Here is an 18086-nt window from a genome sequence, read left to right as displayed (position 1 = left end):
TCAAAGCCTTCCATCAAATAAGGTGCTGATCTGTCTGATATCAAATCACCTGATGTAGGGGTATTTTTGTACAAAACTATCTCGGATATTAGGAAGTGGTTTGTGGGAAATCCTGCTAAGAGTGTGTTAAAAGATACCCAGAAAGAGAAATGCATGGACTTAGAAATTGCACAGAAACAAAACAAACCAGCCAAACAGCTCCAGATGCTCCTTGGATAAGAAGGGTTGTTCATACAGGAAACCCTACTGCCTTCCTTCTGGTTTGCTAGGACATAGGCTTTACCATCAAAATTCCCTCTGAAAGAAGGGCAGAGGTAAAAGCAGCTAAAGTAGCATAAAAAAAGGGAAAGGAAAAGATAGCTTAATTTTTGAGGAGAAGGACCAGTCTTCTATCCAGCAATAAACTATACTTTGATAATAGTTTATGAGAAAGTAAAACTTCCTATCCAGCGCAACCCTTTTGTACAGGATGGGGCATTCTGGAGATCTTAGAAGAACTGAGAAGAGGAACCACTTCTCATCTGCACTCCTGATCAGAGAACTCACCCTATTACCTGGCAAAGCCCAAACCCAGCAACCAAACCATCCAGTACAATTTCAAGCCCTGTGTTGGGGCCTCCAGTGCCCCAGCCAGGGCTGCAGAAGGAGGAGTGACAGCCCCAGCTACTGCACAATGTGACCCCAAGCTCCTTGAAGGTTGGAGCCATGATCAGCTGCAGGCCCCAGGCTGAGATCATGTAGCTTAAGCAGCACTTATGGTCTTCACCACTTTATTGTAGAAGCCTGACACAGTGGGAGCAGCAGTGGCTGAAGGTGTCCCTTAGCAGATGGCAGGTGCTCCCTGCCAAGGCTCACAGCATAAGCTCTGGAAGCAAGCACAGGAAAATTAACGTTTTGTGGAGTCCTGGCTGAGAGCAGCATAAAACTCAATGAGGGAGAAAGTCAACAACTGGTGCAAAATGTGAGTGGCCTCAACCTGGGGACTTCTGGGCAGGAGGTGCCCACAGGGATAACCAGGCTCTTGGCTGAGGGTAACTGCCTGACCCATAGCTCCTTGCCAGGCTCACTGCAGTCTGTCTCCAGAATATCCCATTATCTCTGTGGTCCAAAAGGAGCAACTGGCTTCAATCAAACGAACCAAACACTCAGCCAGTGAGCCTGGCATGTGCGTTCACTTCATGCTTCAAGAACCTCAACCCCTCTGCTGCCAGGCAGATCTAGCAATGCTGCAAAACCTCTCCTCAACTCAGCCCAAACACAAAGGTACAAGACTGCCAGGTCTCAGCATCACACGTTGGTTGCAGAGATGGGAGTGGACGTTAACCTTCGGATGACCAGGAAGGGACTGAGCACCAGCAAGATTAACTCATTTGCTCTCAGTAAAGGACTTGCTCCTATTGAACTCTTAAAAACCAGAGCTAGACTGGACACCACAAAGCTACTGCCAAACCTGGGACACCCAGGGCTGAAGACATCTACCCTGGGCACCCTGACATGGTACAAGTGCTCACTGAGGACCCTAACAACTAAACCCTGCCTTGAACTAGCTCAAATTAGGAGCTGCTGAAGCTGTGCAGCAGCAGAACATTAAAAGAGGAAAATTGTAGAAACAAATAAAAGAAATGGAAACCAATTTTGCATCTCAGACCCTGCTACAAGAACTGCTCCTCATCCCCCTGATGAGAGGTCGGAGTGTGATGCATCAGATTCAGTGTTGACAGACAGAAATGAAAAGCCATGTACAGCTGGGCTTATCAAGAGAGCCAGAAGTACAAGATGAATGGCATCGCAGCAACTCAGGAAGTGATTCAAAAGGATCCTGGAGTAATATTACACTTGGACTTCAGAGAAGCAATTAAAGAAGGCAATAAAATCCGAGGTGATAGATGGCTTTGGGGGAGCATGTAAGATAAAGGGAAATTGCAAAAAAGAATATAAAAATCTTTTGTGAGAGCTACAGGAGGGGACCCAGCTTGGCTTCCGCAGCAGAGGATAAATGAGCAACAGTCAAAATGATGTGGGGATCAGCAGGGGACCCATGTGCTGCTCTGCACCCATGGGTGGCATTGCCCAATGCCACCAACCACAGCCTCACCCAAAGCGAACAGCAACACGGTGACTGTGGAGGAGGCTCCTGAGCATCAGCACTCCAACACCTGCTCCTTATACACACAGTGAGATCCTCAGCCAAATGAACAGGGCCCACTTCAGCACTATACACAAAGTCACTAATGGGAAGGCCATTTAGACACCAGGGTTCATTCCTGGACGGGTCACGGGAACATCCTTTCAATGACAACTGCATCTGTAGCCTTCTGATAGGCCCCAAACTCTCCTTATTCAACCATTCATTTCTGCAAATCCACATGACCAGCAGACCACTTGCTTGCTTAGCATTCACATACTTGGGAGTTAGACTGGAAATAGATGCTAAAACACCCATCCCAAGTGCCCAAGTCTCCCCTCCAGCTGTACCACAGGAGAGGCCCCCACCACACACACTCTTCAGCACTGGAGGTAAATAAGTCATGGTCCTGCCAGGAGGCAAGGAATCAATACATTTCCTTCCTTTGTGGCAAAGTATGTTCTGATTAAAAGCTAAATTAGCTGAACTCAAATGCCAATTACCACCAGAAAACATCAATAAAATATCTTGCTGCTGTTTAATGAGGTACCTGTTTCCTTCATCCGTCATTTCCCTTGGGGACACTCACTTGGTGTCACTGCGGAGGCTGCACATGCAGCGTGTGGCAGGGCAGACAGTCCTGGATGCTCAGCTCAGAATGGGAACCTGCCTTTGCACCAGTATTTCCTTCTCTTTTTTGGCACTAAAATACTTGTGCTGACCTGCCCCCTCCTCCCTTCTGCTCTGGATTCAGCTGTGAGATTTACTGTGAGTGTCTTTTGAGAAAAGAAGGGGCCACCAGGAAGATCTTTTCCTGCTACTAGTTCTTTTTTTTTCATCTTCTTCTCCAGCTCCAACCCACATGATGGTGCCCATTACTGACAGGTGGGGGCACCCAAGAGGTTCTCACTGCTGGGCAGGAGAAGCACTTCCCACCACTCGCGTGGCACCTGACATTTAGGAGGCACTGCAAAATCCAGCTCCGAGCTGACAAAATCCAGCCTGTGGCACTTGGGAGGGTTTGCAGATGGTGACGCACTGGTTAGGAAAGGTCATCCTGTTATTATGGAACTGAGTGAGGAGCCTGGCAATTCTGCCAGCTGGCATTATTGAGATTTTGGGTTTAAGCAACCCAAAAGAGATAACAACATTAAAGTTTGATAAAAGTCACACTGGAGTTGTTTTTTTTTGTAAGCGTCAGTCAGCTCATCCAAAAAACATTTGTGTTTCTGCTCAGAGCAGGGAAGTTGGAACCTGATGATCTTTAAGGTCCCTTCCAACTTTAACCATTCTACGATTTTATGATTCTACAGCCTCTTCCATCCCAAACTGTCTGCAGCATTTCAGAGACTTGCAAACGACAGATAAGTCTGTTCATTGACCCTCACATGGGATCAGTTAAGGGGAGCTGGGAACATGAGCAAGACTCCTTTGTCTCTCCAGACTGCAGAACAGTGGGACACGCTGTCCTGCTTAGCCCAGTCCCACAACAAACTCAGCACTTTTTAATCCAAAGGTATTTATGTCACTGAGAACAGGGTGCTTGGGATGGGCTGCCTCAGACTGCTCCTCCCCACCTGCCTCTTCTGCACCAAATCTCATCACAAGCTGGACTTCCCCCAGAGATGTAACTGGTATAAAAGTCTGGAAAGATACCTACTTCTCATAAATAGGCTATAACTGTAATAAATTAGCCCAGGCACTCAAGGGAGATACTGGCTAGCCAGAAAGGGGGGTTACCCATCCTACAGCTGTGACACTGGTGCTGGAGGGGAAATACAAATTTAGCATCTTTCATAAGGTGCTATTGCTTGAAATCTAACTAACTTACCTGACATTTTAATGGATTTTTTTTTTTCTTTTAAAGAACAGGAAAAGTCTCCCTGGTTCCTACACCATGAAGCTGCTTAAATAAAGAGCTGCATCCTGTCCCTTCCTCACTGCTGCTGGCAAAGTGTATTTTTTAGAATAGAAATAGAGGCCAGCAGAACAGGGTCACAGATCAGACACCCCTCCCTGCAAAGGGGCTGAGCACCAGGGAGCAAATTCATCAGGCAGGGAAGGACAAGGACAGCAGAGGCTTCCTCACATCACACAGGGTTTGGATAAGGAGGCTGAGGCAAAGCTCATCTCCTCTGCCTCTGCAGTCCCATTTCACACAGGAAACCAGTAATTTGCCAGGAGTGGTACCATCACAGCCCATCTAGACCTGTTATTCCCTTTTAGCCTTAATATTTACAAAAACCTGCCAAGTGCAATTTTCCCATTTCCAAGGCATTCTGCTCAGCTTTAGCTCACACACAGGGGCTCCAGAGAACATTTCTCTCTGTGCAAAGAAAAGATGAGCAGAGGATATGACACATTAAGTTAGGAAAGAACCAAAACTATCTCTAGTTGGGTCTGAGCTTCACAGCCTGTTTCACCCTGCAGGATATCTTAAAGTGCTCCAGATGTCTTAATATCCACAAACAGGGATCTTCAAACTTGGAGCAACACCAGCAAAACACAAGGAACCATTCATACAGAATACAGTTGACTTAATGGAATCCCCATCCTCCCCGTTGCTTTTGTATCAGGTTTTTGGGGGTTTAGAGGGCTTTAATTTATAAACCATCTTCCTTTTGTGATATTTCTTACAGCAAAGAACAAATAATTCTTAGTGCTCTCATAGCACTTTGCATCTGGAATCTGAGAGCTTTGCAAGAGAACATGTGAGGTGCCTTTTCCTTGGACATCTAATGGCAAAAGGGAAAGGCAAGAAACTCATGGAGACTGACAAGCTCACCCAACAGCCTGTGCCTGAGTGTCCCTCAATGTTCCATCACTTTGTACCTGAAGCTCAGCTCATACTGCTACAAAATGAGTGTGATAACTTGAATTCCAGATCAAATAATAAGAGGTGTGGAGGAGGAGCTGGATTATGTGCATAGTTTGGGGATACAGGCACTGGGCTGGTGGTCACAGTGTCCTCATTACATTTGCCCTCTATATAAACCGAGTTAAGTCAGACGGTTTTAGCCACATGTCACAGCACACAGGGCAGGAAATAAGAGGAGAATTGCTCATCTTAGCTTCAACGTAGCTCCATCAGATATAACACATTTACAAAATGGAAGGCACAAAAATTCAAAATCATCTGTGAGTTAAATCCTAAATCCATGGGGCTGAAGAAGTGTTTGAAAGAGATTATTTCATCTAGGTCACAATAACCACTTTTACTTTCTATGATTTCTTGTTTGCATGGTTGACAATTCACATAATCAAACCCACACTCCAAACCTGATCAATTTAGAGCTCACACAGAGGAAGACATCTGAGCCAGAGATGTGGCTAAGCACATATTTCTCAAATGAGACAGAGTGAACAAGAAAAGAGATCACTCTCTCCAGAGCTACAAGGGCAAAATCCATTTTGCCTCCAGTCCCAGCATGTCACCTCTCCAGCCACATCAATTACTTAGAAGAATTTTTAAATGTCCTCCCAGCCCACTGCTGTCACCATATACCTTTAAACACTACAAGAGGAGGCTGAGGACCCCATCATCTGCCATGCACAGCTTCCATGCTGGGATGTTTGCCTGTATCCAGCCCCCTACATGCAAAGGAGATTTCATCTTTCACCTGCCTTCCTAGTGGAGCTGCAGCCCCAGAGGTGCAGGCACTGACAGAAGAATAGATAGGCAAAGCTGGACTTTGGGGCAGGGTTTGGCACCCTTCCCTGGCCATCAACTGGCCGAAAAGCCTTCCTCCCTGGAAAACAACAGGATGGGGATCAGTAAGGCCAAAATCTCCCTTTGGATTTACTCTGGAAGCTCCACCAGCCCCTGAAGGCTGCTCATGGTACATCTCCAGGATGGTAAGAGCTGGTGCAATCAAACATCTCAAAGTCAAAAGGGAAAAAAACCAGCCTCTACTCAAGGCTTTACTTTTCCCCCTCCCCTGCCTCCACTCAGTGCTTATCCCACATTCAACAAGTCCTCAAACTGGAGGAAAACCTGACTCACTCCCTATCACAGTCATCAGTCACCCATACATGTGGCTCTGGTGTGTGGAAAAAGAAAAAAGAAACCGGTTTAATTTTCCAGTAGTTCATGGCCAGATATTCCTGCTGGCAAAAAGAGCCTTGAATTTTTTACGGGGGCCCTTTGCTCCTTACGTGTTTGTGTTTTCAGCTCCTTTGCCTGGAACAACTCCTGCTGGAAACCTGAGTGACTGCAGGAGGGCTAGAGGGCACCAGGGCAGCTCTGTCCCACACCACGTGGCTTTGCCAAAGCATTTTGTCCCCAGTGGTCCATGGGGACAGAGTCCCAGGGGCTGATGGCACCAGCTGCTTCCTGCCCTTGGCACCTTGTTCTGGAAACGGGTGGCTGTGGGACAAGCCTGGAGCTGAGCTGCTTCCCAAGGAAGCCTGGCACCTTTCCACAGGGCTGGGGTTGGAGAGAGGCAGGAAGATAAAGGACTACCCCAAGGTCATGGACATGGGGGAGAAAACACTTGTTCAAATGTCTTTGATCCTATGCAAACACCCCCTTGCACTGATGCTGGAAACCTGCTGCACAATCTGAGTTCCCCGAAGAGCAAAACTATCTCTTCCAAGGCACAAGGAAGCCCTCATGTTTACAGTAGCTGCACAGGCCATAAATACCAACTGCAACATCTAGAGCTGCCACTCAACACAGCATTCATGTGGGATGGCAGCAATTGTCCCCCCTGAAAGCCTCCCCCCAGGCTGCAACGCAGCAAGCCCCAGGCAGAGCGGGACGCTGCTCCCACGTGGCTCTGGCAGGGTTTCTGGGGCCGCCGTGTGGTCCTGCTGAGGACATCCCAGCCCCCTGGGGATGGGCACTCAAGCTACCTGGGTCTGGTTGAACTGAATTCTACGTCTGTAAGTAGGGATGGGACTGAATCGAAACCCTGACTTTCAACTGATCTGGAAAAGAGTGTTTTCACTTGGCTCCTTCAGCAAAATCACCCCAACACAAGGGCCTTGGGAGAGCTGGGACCTCGCTGGGGTCTGGAGAGACATGGTCCACAACATCCCTGATGCCCACACAGAAGCTCACCCAAACCATTTCTACACTCAATCTCATTCGGAACACTTCAGGCTCCTCCAGCACAAGTTACATTTCTTGTCTTGCTGCTGGTTTGAATTTACTTTCTGGAATAAGCATCCAGTGAGCTGTGCTGAGCCACAGTCACACTGGAGAGCCCAGGCCAACTTTTTTTCTGGCCATACAGACCAGGATGTCTTTACCCTGAGCTTGGAAAAACGATTCAAACTTCTGTTTTAGCTCAGAGGAGAGACCAAGGGGTCACCTTTAAGCTAAGGGTGGTATAAATAGAGGCCGAGTGGAAAGTGCAATGTACAGAAAGCCAGGGCAGTGCTCCCTCCAGGAGGGAGTAGGACAGCAAGACCCCATAGCCCCAAGCAGACACACATTTAATAGAGCAAGTTAATAGTGACCAGGGTCCAGGTCAGCCCCGTTCTTCAGACCCTCTGACCCACCTCCTCGTGGATGTGGGCAAGTTCACAGTTGCCTCAACTGATGTGTTCATGTGTTTTTGTGCCATATCTTTGGCAGCAAAAGCCAAAGCTTCTGCACCATCCCCAGCCCTGAGCTTTCTCCTGCTCTTGTACAATGCTGCTAAGTCTCTGTCAAAGAAACTGTGGGGAGGGAAAGAGGTCTGGGGGAAAGGAGAGGACTAGGTGCTGGAAAACAACCCAGGTGACTAAGGTGTGCAGGTTTTTGGAGACAAAGAAAAACAGCATCTTGGAAAACCACCACCAAGCACTGGGATGAAATTATCACTCACCACCCCGAGCTGCCAGAATAAACAGAGGGTTTCAAGCACAGCTGGTGGCACCTAAAGCCTGAGCAAAGGCAAGTCATGGCCCAGGAGCTGCAGCACCATCCTGGTCTTGTTGGACTTGCTGCCTGTCACGCACACAACCCCTGCTGTCCTCTCCCCTCAATGTCCCATGGATGCTCCTGGGCTGGGACTGTCTGCTCACCCCTGTGGATCCCTGCAGGGCACAGTAGGGTGACAGTTTCTTTGTTGCACCATCACAGCTGTCCCTGCTCTCATGCCAACACTCACCACCTGCCAGCAGCAGCCTCCTAAGGGACATCTGGCCCAGAGAAGCTGCCACTTGCACCAGCACCAAAACAACTGCACAGCGTGGTGCAAGCCCCAAGCTGTGCAAAGCAGGGGGAGAGGACCAAATGCATCCAAAGAGCAGCATCTCATGCAGAAGAACCTCAGTGCTGCAGGGGCTGGTGGTGTCTGGGTTTGCTATTGCTTGTTTTGCCAGCACGGTTTGCCAGGAGCCCATGATTCAGTACGAGGGGTTTGCATCTCTCTGCTTACACTGGCACCAACCCCATCACAGGGTTTAGTGCCAAGATGCCCATGCAGGCAGACATGCAAAAGCAAAAACTCAGCAGTTCCCCGTTGCATCAGCAGCCTGGGGTGATTTTTATGAGTGCAGAACACACACTTGGCCAGGGCTCAATGCTGCTCTCCCAGGGCAGAAGGTGGAGGAGAAACCAGCTTAGTCACGATGCTCTGGAAAGGGGAACCTCAGCGGGGGGACGGGGCCTCTGCCTGGAAACACGCCCATCAAAATAGGCTTCTCCAGTTTCCCATCTCATTGCCCCATAGGGAGAAGAGAGGAAAGGATCCTATTCTCCAGAAAGAAAGGGATAAATTGGTATCCTTACATGGGCTTAGCTGTGCCTGTAGCTTGAGTTCATGCTGTAGGACACGGGACATCCATTCTGGGTCTAGGGATGGAGATTTGGGTCCCTGATGGAGATTTGGGTCCCTGAAGTCCCCAAGCCATGCTTGCACACTGCTCTGCCAACTCCACCCTTCCCAACATGGTTTATTGAGTGCAGAGAGTTTTATGAAGCACTTCCAGAGCCAGTTTCACACCAGAGCCCAAGAAGACACACCTCAAGCATCACCACAGTTTTTCCTCAGCAACATTAGAGAAATCTTTAAATAGATGAAAAAAGCAATTTCCCTCATTTTTTAGCAGTGGAGGAGGCTATTATCAAGTCAAACACCCACAAGAAACAGCACTGAACTTCATACACTCTAAAGGAAATTAAACCCCCCCTTATTAGCAGTAAGTACAGGACAGCAATGCCTCCAGGGCCCAGCCCAGCCCCTGCCCCATCACAGCAGGCACATCACACCTGTGGATGGTCCCTTCCAAAAAAGAGTTTGAAAAAGCCACGTGCAAATCAAACAGAGGCACAAGAGGGGTTCAGCCTTGCAGTTCAGCAGCAGAGATGAGAACAGAGAGCTCCGAGTTTGCTGTCTCCAGGAGGGAAAAACAAACAAACCCCCTCCCCAACAAAATCCAAGGATACAGAGTGCAACAAGGGTGCTCTTGGCAGGAATTCAGAGGTCTGATGGGCTTGCTGGGACCTGCTGGGAGATACACACATTCCCTCCAGGAGCGCCTGAAAAATATCTGGGGATCACTGTGTGATCCCCAACAGGAGCTGGGTCTTTCTCAGGTGTGTGTCTGTCTGTGTGTGTGACAATACTGGGACAAGGGCAGGGCTGATTCCCCCAGGAGGAGCTGCAGCCCCCTGTGTCACAGGGCATGGACCCACAAACACCAGACAGAGGCCCTGCCTGGGGCATTTGTACCTCTCCTCCCCGCTCCAGGTGATGACAGCATTCCAAGTCTTATGTGCTGCAATGAACCTGGATGACTGATGCCATGGCACTGCTCCAGGCAGCACATTCCCAAGGACAATAAGGCATGGGAAGGGTTTGGAGGATGAGGAAGGAGAGTGTTGGGAATAACGTGGCCTGGGAGGTGGTTCCTAGTGGCTCTCAAACAAAGCTCTATCACATCTGCAAGTGCGACCAGAGCCAAACACAGGTTACAGGGGTGGAAGGGCTTCCTTTTTGCTCCAAGTGAACTTCTTAGTAGCTTATTAGTTCCAGAAAGTAAGTTCAGGGAAGCCACACAGCTCCCACACTCTGTTATGCTGAAGATGTCCCATCAGTAAGCTCTGCAAACCCTCCTTTGGGCTTACTGGAACACATCACTTTCTACAATTCACGTGTTTGTTTAAAAACGTAACCTTAATTCCTGACCAGCAACGTGCAAGACAGAAGAAAAACACAACCATGATAAATGGTTCAGCTTCCCCACCACACTCTGATCATGACTGTAGCTCTAGGACACAACACACTGTTTTAGCAGAGCTGTGCCATCCTCCCAGAATTACAGTTAGGAAACTGCAGCACAGGAGGACTGCGAAATCAGAAATCCCTAGAGACCTGATGCCACCTACATCTCCTGTGATCTCTGGTAGAATGTGGTCTTCTCTCTTCCCTCCCCTCTTGCTCCTTATCCAGCATGTTTAGAGAGCTCGGACATTTCACACCTCTCTAAGCATAAGTTGCTTTGCCAAACAGACACAGACAACACTGTTTATTTAAAAGAAAGTCTGGGGAGAGAAACCCTAACGAGCCAAACAGCCAGTGGCCACCACACAAAGCCACATTTACCGTGGAAGAGAAGGGAGGGAGCCAGGCAGGGATTTTCAAAAGCCCTAATGCTGCTGTGGCTGCCAGTGAGCAGAGATGGGGCCAATAGTTTGAAAAGCCCACATCTGCCTGGGGTTGTACTGGCAGAGAAACCTACTGATGGCAGAATCCCAGCAACAGCCCATGGAGGCTGCACATTTTTGGAAACCTGGCCTTGAAAGCACAGCCAAGGACTCTCTCATCTCTTGGGGTCACAATAAATATCACATGAGGGTAAGGAATAGCCTGTTACCCTTGTGAGGCAGAACATGTTCCTGTTGGGGTTTGGTCTTGAGCACAAACACACAAAGGGGCAGAAAGCAGAAACCATTTGCAAAACAAAGTGCTGACAGCCAAAGTATGAACATCAGGGAAATGTCACTTGGTCAAACTGTGCAATCAAACCATGATGTCCAAGCAGTCCTCTCCATCCAAAGACACACGAGCACTGCAGAAACCAGGAAACTTTTTCCCTAGAACTCAGAGGGAAGCTCCATGTTCCCAGCAGAGCAGCTTCCCAAGCCAGCAGTAATGGAGGTGTGACAAGACCATGGTACCTACCGGTTTGGGGCAGTGGATGTATCTAGCAAGGCTGATGATCAAGTCATGAGTGATGGGGTCCACCAGGTTTCGAAAGCTGGCGTATCGATAGAGGACATCATCCAGAGAGGTCGACTCCATTCCTAAATCCTGCAGAAAACAGGGCAAAGCAGCAATATTAGATGTGCTACAAAAGCCAGTGTTAATGTCATTCTTAACATCAGCCAACATTGGTGGATCCCATGAAGAAGCCAAGGACAAAATGATCCCCACCACCACCCAACACAAGGCAGGGACAGATGAGCATATCACCCTGAGGAAAGCTGCACTCTGGGCTTTATCTGCTCTGCAAAGATGCTGCAGGATCAACCTCCTCATGCCACTCACAAGCCTTACATCCACCCAGAGAACAGTATCCCTGCAACAAAGTAAAAATCAAAGATGACTCCAGAAGATGTGGCAGCTTGATCAGCATGAAACTGGAATAGGAGAATAAATATAGCAGAGATGTGCTCTGGATCTGCTGTGCATAGGGAGGAGGGAACGAGCCTAAAATTGCAGCAAGGGCAGTAGGAGGATAAATGGGGGGGTCTGGGAAGAATAAAGTGCTGGAGTAGACTGTCTGGGGAAGGGGTGGAGGCTCTGCCATTGGAGACTGGACAAGGATGTGTCAGGAACAATTCAGATGAAGCTAATCCTGCCCTGGGGATGGATCAGACCTCCTGAGGTCCCTTCCAACACTATTTTCTGGATTTTCAATCCTTAGACATAATAATTTGAGGAATTTTGGCATAGAACTCATCATTATATGAAATATGTTAGTGCACCGGGACGAGGAGGAGAAGGGTTATATATAGAGTACTCTTTTCACTTAAAATATTTTAATTCCACTATGTTTTGTTCCTCAGCTGCAGCCCATCAGGGGACAGGACAGCAATCCTCTCAGATGGACACACATTGCAGCAAGGTTCACCAGCCACCCCACAGGATGGGAGGATGGAGCCCATCCATCTCAAACCTGTGCTTTGGCTGGATTGGCTGCAAATAGGCCCTTTGGCAAAACAGCGCCAAGGCAGTTAGAAACCCACCCATGTGGGGCTGTTGTCTCTTGCTGGCAGCATTAAAAAAAACCGTCTCGAGACAACAAATCCAGCCAGCCATGAAACCCACCCGGCCACTGATGGCAAACACACTTAGAGCTTGAAAAATAAAGCAGCTAAACTGATTTATGATCTATCTCATGGGCTCTGCCAAGTTGGCACTTTAAGAAAATTAATAAATCTCAGTGTTGAGATCTAGAGGTAGGACGAGGGTGTGCACTGGGCTCCCCAGAAGCAGAGCTGGACCAGTGGGGATGCCCACCAAGGCTGCTCCCACGTGGTCGGGTTTAATTAGGCTGGAAAAACTAACTCCTATGTTCAAGACCATCTTCATCCATATGTATTTGTCACCACACAGACTTCAGAGAAGGGGACAGGTTCAGGAGCTCAGGCCCCCTTGCAGGAAGAAAAGCAGGGAGAAACAGAAACTGTGCTGATAATGTAGGGCAGGGAGATTCCCAAAGGAAATACTCATTCAGGGAGAGAACACCTCTCCCAACAGCAGTGAGGATGTTACCTTCCAGCCTGGGAGAGCTCAGCATTAAGATTAGGCAAACGTTAGGAGCTGGATTTGGCCCATGGTCACATGGCATGGGTGGCAGACACCAGACACTACCCACAAAGCCCACTTCAGAGCCTGGCAGAAGTAATCCTGCACACACAGCACTCAACACACCGGGATCTTGGAGGCTCAGAGCAGCTGTAGCATCTTGCCACTTCCCTTTAAACATCTTAAAACTCAAGACAATTTTCTCTTAAGCTAAAATTAAAATGTAGAAGCAATAAATTGGAGCATTTCTCCTCCTCTCTCCCAGAAGAGCTTATATTTTTCACATGAAGTATTCCCTCCTCCCTCCTGGTACACATTTTTTCATGCATGTCTTTCTCAGCTGCTCCCTAAATCTCTGCCACACCAGCACTGTCTCTCTTCCACCACATGTAATATTTTAAAGCCACTCAAGGCTGAAACTTGTTTGAGGCCAAGTGATGAGCTCATCTGCAATGTAATATCTTAACACCAGTTCATGCTGTCAGCAGCAAATCACAAATTGTTGGCTTTGGGGAAAAAGCCCAGCATCTGGCTCGAGTCACTTGGGTGTTTTTCAGCACGTTCCCTTTTCCTAAGGGATCTCCACCTGGATAGCAAGTGCAGCTTTCAAATAGGAAGGGTAGAAGAGTTTAGAATGATGGTGTTTCTGAGCCAGGCAGGGCCATGGCTTCTTGGTGTAGGCTGGAGGGGCGTTTTTCTAGTGTGCACCCAAACCCCTGCATGGTGCTGAGATGGCTGGGGAAAGTTTGTGCATGTGTGGCAGGAGAAGGGGAACACCTCTGCATCCCTGAGGCCCCTTGAGTCCTGACATCCCCACGGACACTGGCAGGAGGCGGCCAAGGAGACATTTCAGAGCAGCACACTCAGCAGCACGGGGCAGTCAGGGCTAAAGCCCAACCAGAGCAGGATTTGGAATTAACGGCAAAACATGCAGAGAATGTCAGGAACACAGTCACAGAATCATTTTGGTCGGAAAGGACCTTTAAGATCATCAAGTCCAACTGTTAACCCAGCACTGCCCAGGCCACCACTAAACCATTTCTCTAAGCACCACACCTACACGCCTTTGAAATCCCTCCAGGGATGGGGAGCCCAACTCTGCAGTGACTGGAAGCAAGGCAAAGGCTGGGAATGGATCAAAAGGCACCAGAGAAGAATCTGCTGCCCCTGGGTCTATCTTCCCAAACCGAGCTCCTCACTGAGCCTATCAGCTGAAGTCTTGTTTGCCAGGCAAGCCTGAGGAGCAGGGGGAGGAGATCACTTCGGGACTAAGAAGCAAGAGTCTTGCTCAATTGGTCTTGTTGCACATGCTCCCTTGCCATCACCCATGCCCTTCCTGCAACTTTTCTGATTTCTTTCCAGCTTTAGGAGTGTCAAACCACTTGTCAGTCCTCAGGGATGGCTTATGCACTGCAAGGAAAGCTTCCTGCCACCAACTAGTTATATTCAGCCTCCAGAGGAGGAGTCTTCTGCAAATGTGGTAATGCAGAGCTACTAGATTTAAAAGGAATTAAAAAAAAACAGAAGACCCAAACAAAAAAAAAAAAGCTGTGAAGGATTTTTAAATCAAAGAAGTCCAGCAGAAAAATGTAATGCCTCCCTCCATGGCAGCCAGTGATAGGAACTTCCCAGCTACAGCCATGAGAGGCACAAGAAATCCCAATTATTTTGGAAAAAACACCAAGTGAGGTGAGAGCCCAGGCGTGCTCAGCCCTGCCGACATGCTAGATGCTTTCTTCAACCTGGGTCCCTTTTGCAAGCAACAATCACAGAAACAGCTCTTCCACCCAAAAACCAGCCCAAGCTAAGGGCATTTGGGAGCTTATCTTTCCCTAGTGCTGGGTATAACAACTGGTTATTCCCCTTCTGCCGCCTGTCAAAAAATGCAGCAGGACAACAACTAACAGTTGAGCAACTGGCTTTGGAAGCTCCAACTTGTGTTTCCAGCACGCAGCATCATGCAATACTCCCCCAAGCCACAGCGAGCCAGAAACAATGGAAGTCAAGCCTATTTTCCTTATTAAAATATTTATCCCTGCAAATCCTTTTCCCCTCCTTTCCCTTAGATGGAAATTCTTCACTATGAGGGTGCTGAGACACTGGCCCAGGTTGCTCAGGGAAGCATTTAAGACCAGACTGGATGGGGCTCTGAGCAACCTGGTCCAGCTGGAGGTGTTCTGGCCCATGGCAGGAGTGTTGGATCTAGATGACCTTTAAGGCTCCTTCCAACCCAAACCATTCTATGATTTTATGAAATTGACTTGCAATTAGGGGAGAATTCAGCAGGTCCATAAGAGAAGTCAGACATAGGCAGGTGATGCTGTTGCTGCTCTCACTAACACAGAGGATGCACTTACTGGCTGCCCAAATGAGGTAACTGGAAAATACCACCCTGAGCTCTGGCAATCATGGCTGCTCATAAATGTTCTGAGAGCTGCTAGTTTGGCCAGCACCTCTTCCAAAACTGTTTCTTATCTCCACTAATAGCCAGGGTAGCATAATGAATTTCCAAGCAGAGAGGTTGGTATTATAAACAAGGGTCAGGCATGAAGGAAGAGAAGGATTAATGTAGTGGGCAATCAATCATCCACAGCAACTTATCTGGAAAAAATGATTTCATGAGATGAGCAGTAGCAGGGTAAGGTCAGCTCAGAGACAGGCATGTGAGACGTGACTCAACCACCAGCACACTGGGGGTTGCCCAACCGTGACGGGGTTGGGTTTCTTGATGGAGGACATACTTAGATGTCCAACTCACTCATCTTGTGAAGTAGCCCCTTGAAAACAAGCAAACAACATATTTCTTGCCTTTGATCCATAGGATGCTCGACTCCATCACAAATCCTCCAATGTCTGGTTGACTTAGGAGGTTAGTAAGCCACCATAAAACTTGGTATTTATGGATTTGCCAGCTGCAATTGGCCATGGGTGGCCACAGCCTCTAGAATCTGCCTCCACCTGTTTTGCATGTGATGAACACTCTGGCATTTGCTTCACCACTGAAAAGTTTGATGCCACTTTACTTTCCTATGAGGTAAGACCACGCAATGTGGAAGTGCACTGCTGGGAAGATTATCTGCCCAGTGCATTTACTGCAGCCCAACAGCCCCAATCATCCACACACACTCCCTATAAATCACCAATTTGCACACTGCAGCAAGCTATAAACAGCTTAGTTCTGAACTGGGTATGCTAAGGAAACAAGGCTGAAACAGTCACACTGCCCATCCACCTCATTCATGGAGAGGTGGAGTAAAACATCTGAAAAGTAATGATGTTCTCACAGATTTTGGGAAAAAACAGACCTTAGAAATGCAAAGATGTCCAATTTTGCACCTTTGAGGAGGGCAGCAGCAGTTTGCAGCCATGCATTGTTCAGCTGTCACCAGGCAGCCAGTGGTGGGACCAACACATCTGGATGGGGCATTGCAGAAGGCACCCTGGGAGCCTCCAAACCAGCAATTGCTACTGCAAGTTTTTATGTCTAATCCACCAAATAATGCAAAACCAGAGCTTAAATATATGGGATATTTTTTGTTTAAAAGAGAAATTACTGGTTTGGAACCCACGATTGCTCATTCAAGCCTCAAGTGAGGGTACACTTAGAGAACAAGAGTCAATGTTTCAGGGATTAAGTAAATATTTCTCTGGCAGACTGACTCAAATAATAAATGGTGGGAGCTTGAATCCCCTCCAGGAGGCTGGAATGAGAGAAACTTGGAGAGATGGATTAATGGGCAGAGCTATGATGCTGCCATCCAGATAACGACCACGGCAGGCGGGGGGGTTGCAGAAGAACGCACCGAGTTTATTTTAAACTGTGCAGCAAATGCAACTGCCCCAGCTGGAATGAGGCCAGAGCAGAGCTGACAGACTGCCTCAGGAGAGGGCCTCTGGGTATTTACTGAGAACGGATAGCCTCAGCTACCCACCACATCTTGATTTACAGAGCCAGTGGGATCCCAGTATAGAAAAAGCTCGGAAACACTATCTGGGGAGGTAAGTCCAGGATTTACTTTGAACAATTCAGATCATTTAGATCCATCACTGCCTCCAACACAACTGCTTGTCTTAAGCTCACAAAATGTTATTCATTCATCCCTTCTAAACCAGTGGGAGCTGCCCACATCCCAGTTTCCCATCCAACCCAGAGCATCAATCTCGGGCTTCAGCCCCAAGCCAGGATCCTGTGGCCATACAGAACCTGCACCAGATGGCTTCTGGCAGGACTTGTCACTTCGTCCTCCTGCTCCCCAGATGGATGGGTGTTGGGATGGCAGCAGCCTCCCAGAAACATACCTCAGCCTGTCCCAGCCCAAAAGGGCAAGAGTCTCTTTTGCTCCACACCAAAATGCTCCCAAGGAGAGCAATCCCCAAAGGTTTTCCTCCTGCAAAGGAAAGATGAGGGCAGAAAAAGCTGCAGGTCTGAGGGCAGGATGTGGAGGAGGCTGTGAATGAACACACTGGCCTCTCCAGCGTGCTGACAGCTGAGTGCAAACACCAAGGGGCCACCCTTACAGCCTCCTCACCTCCTGCTAGTCAACTCCACCCAGAGCCCACCACATTGCATGGCTAAAATCCAAAGAAAAGGTTAATGCATCAGTCCTACAAGACACCCACCCTATTAACTCTGATCTTGCTGCTGCAACTCCCATTAACAACTCTGCAGTGAAGCTTTAAAAGGAAATATGACAAATTTACTCAAGCATCTGCCATTTCAATCCTCATCTGTCTGCTAAAAGAGCTTGCTGGAGCAACCCAGGTGCCGACTGGAGTGTTCAAACCACAGGTCAGAAGGAGAACTTCAATTTTTCATTCCTTGTGCTCTGTGACTAGAACTTACTGCTATTCAAGGCAGCAGGCGCTGCACAGGGACTCCTGCCCCAGCACAGGGCAGCGGCAGGATGAAGCCTTGTCCACACCATGCTGCTGACTACTCTGACTGCACCTCTTCTCCCTGCCAACCCTCATGCAAAAAAAATACTGATTTTCACTTGGAAAAGTCTCTGAGATCTCTGTCAGAAAACAGACTTAGAGGACAGGGCTTATCTCATCTCCCGTCAGGTAAGGATCCAGACTTGTCACCTAAGCTCAGTTTGCTGTCAATTCATATGAAGATGGTGATTCATCCTGTTCTGAGGCAGCTGGGCTGAGTCAGTCTCTCTCTGGATGTGGTTCTCTCTCACAGTGATCCACCAAGAAAAGACCCTCTAATT

The 18086-nt window shown here is 48.3% G+C and overlaps 2 protein-coding genes across 2 annotated transcripts in view; both read right to left on the bottom strand.

The window, feature by feature from the left end:
* The window catches only part of KCTD7 (potassium channel tetramerization domain containing 7), a 133072-nt gene that overhangs the window by 31611 nt on the left and 83375 nt on the right, over positions 1 to 18086 (bottom strand). The gene's annotated exons all lie outside the window — the stretch shown is intronic.
* LRRC75A (leucine rich repeat containing 75A) overlaps positions 1 to 18086 on the bottom strand; it is a 63710-nt gene that overhangs the window by 25266 nt on the left and 20358 nt on the right. Inside the window, exon 2 of the mRNA XM_051636029.1 lies at positions 11242 to 11370. Within this exon, the coding sequence (XP_051491989.1) occupies positions 11242 to 11370 (129 nt within the window). The remainder of the gene's footprint in view (positions 1 to 11241; positions 11371 to 18086) is intronic.

Source organism: Apus apus, chromosome 18 (assembly GCF_020740795.1).
Source record: "Apus apus isolate bApuApu2 chromosome 18, bApuApu2.pri.cur, whole genome shotgun sequence".
Classification (NCBI taxonomy): Eukaryota; Metazoa; Chordata; class Aves; order Apodiformes; family Apodidae; genus Apus; species Apus apus.
The sequence above is the reverse complement of the archived record's forward strand: the minus strand, read 5'-3'. Positions and strand labels throughout refer to the sequence as shown.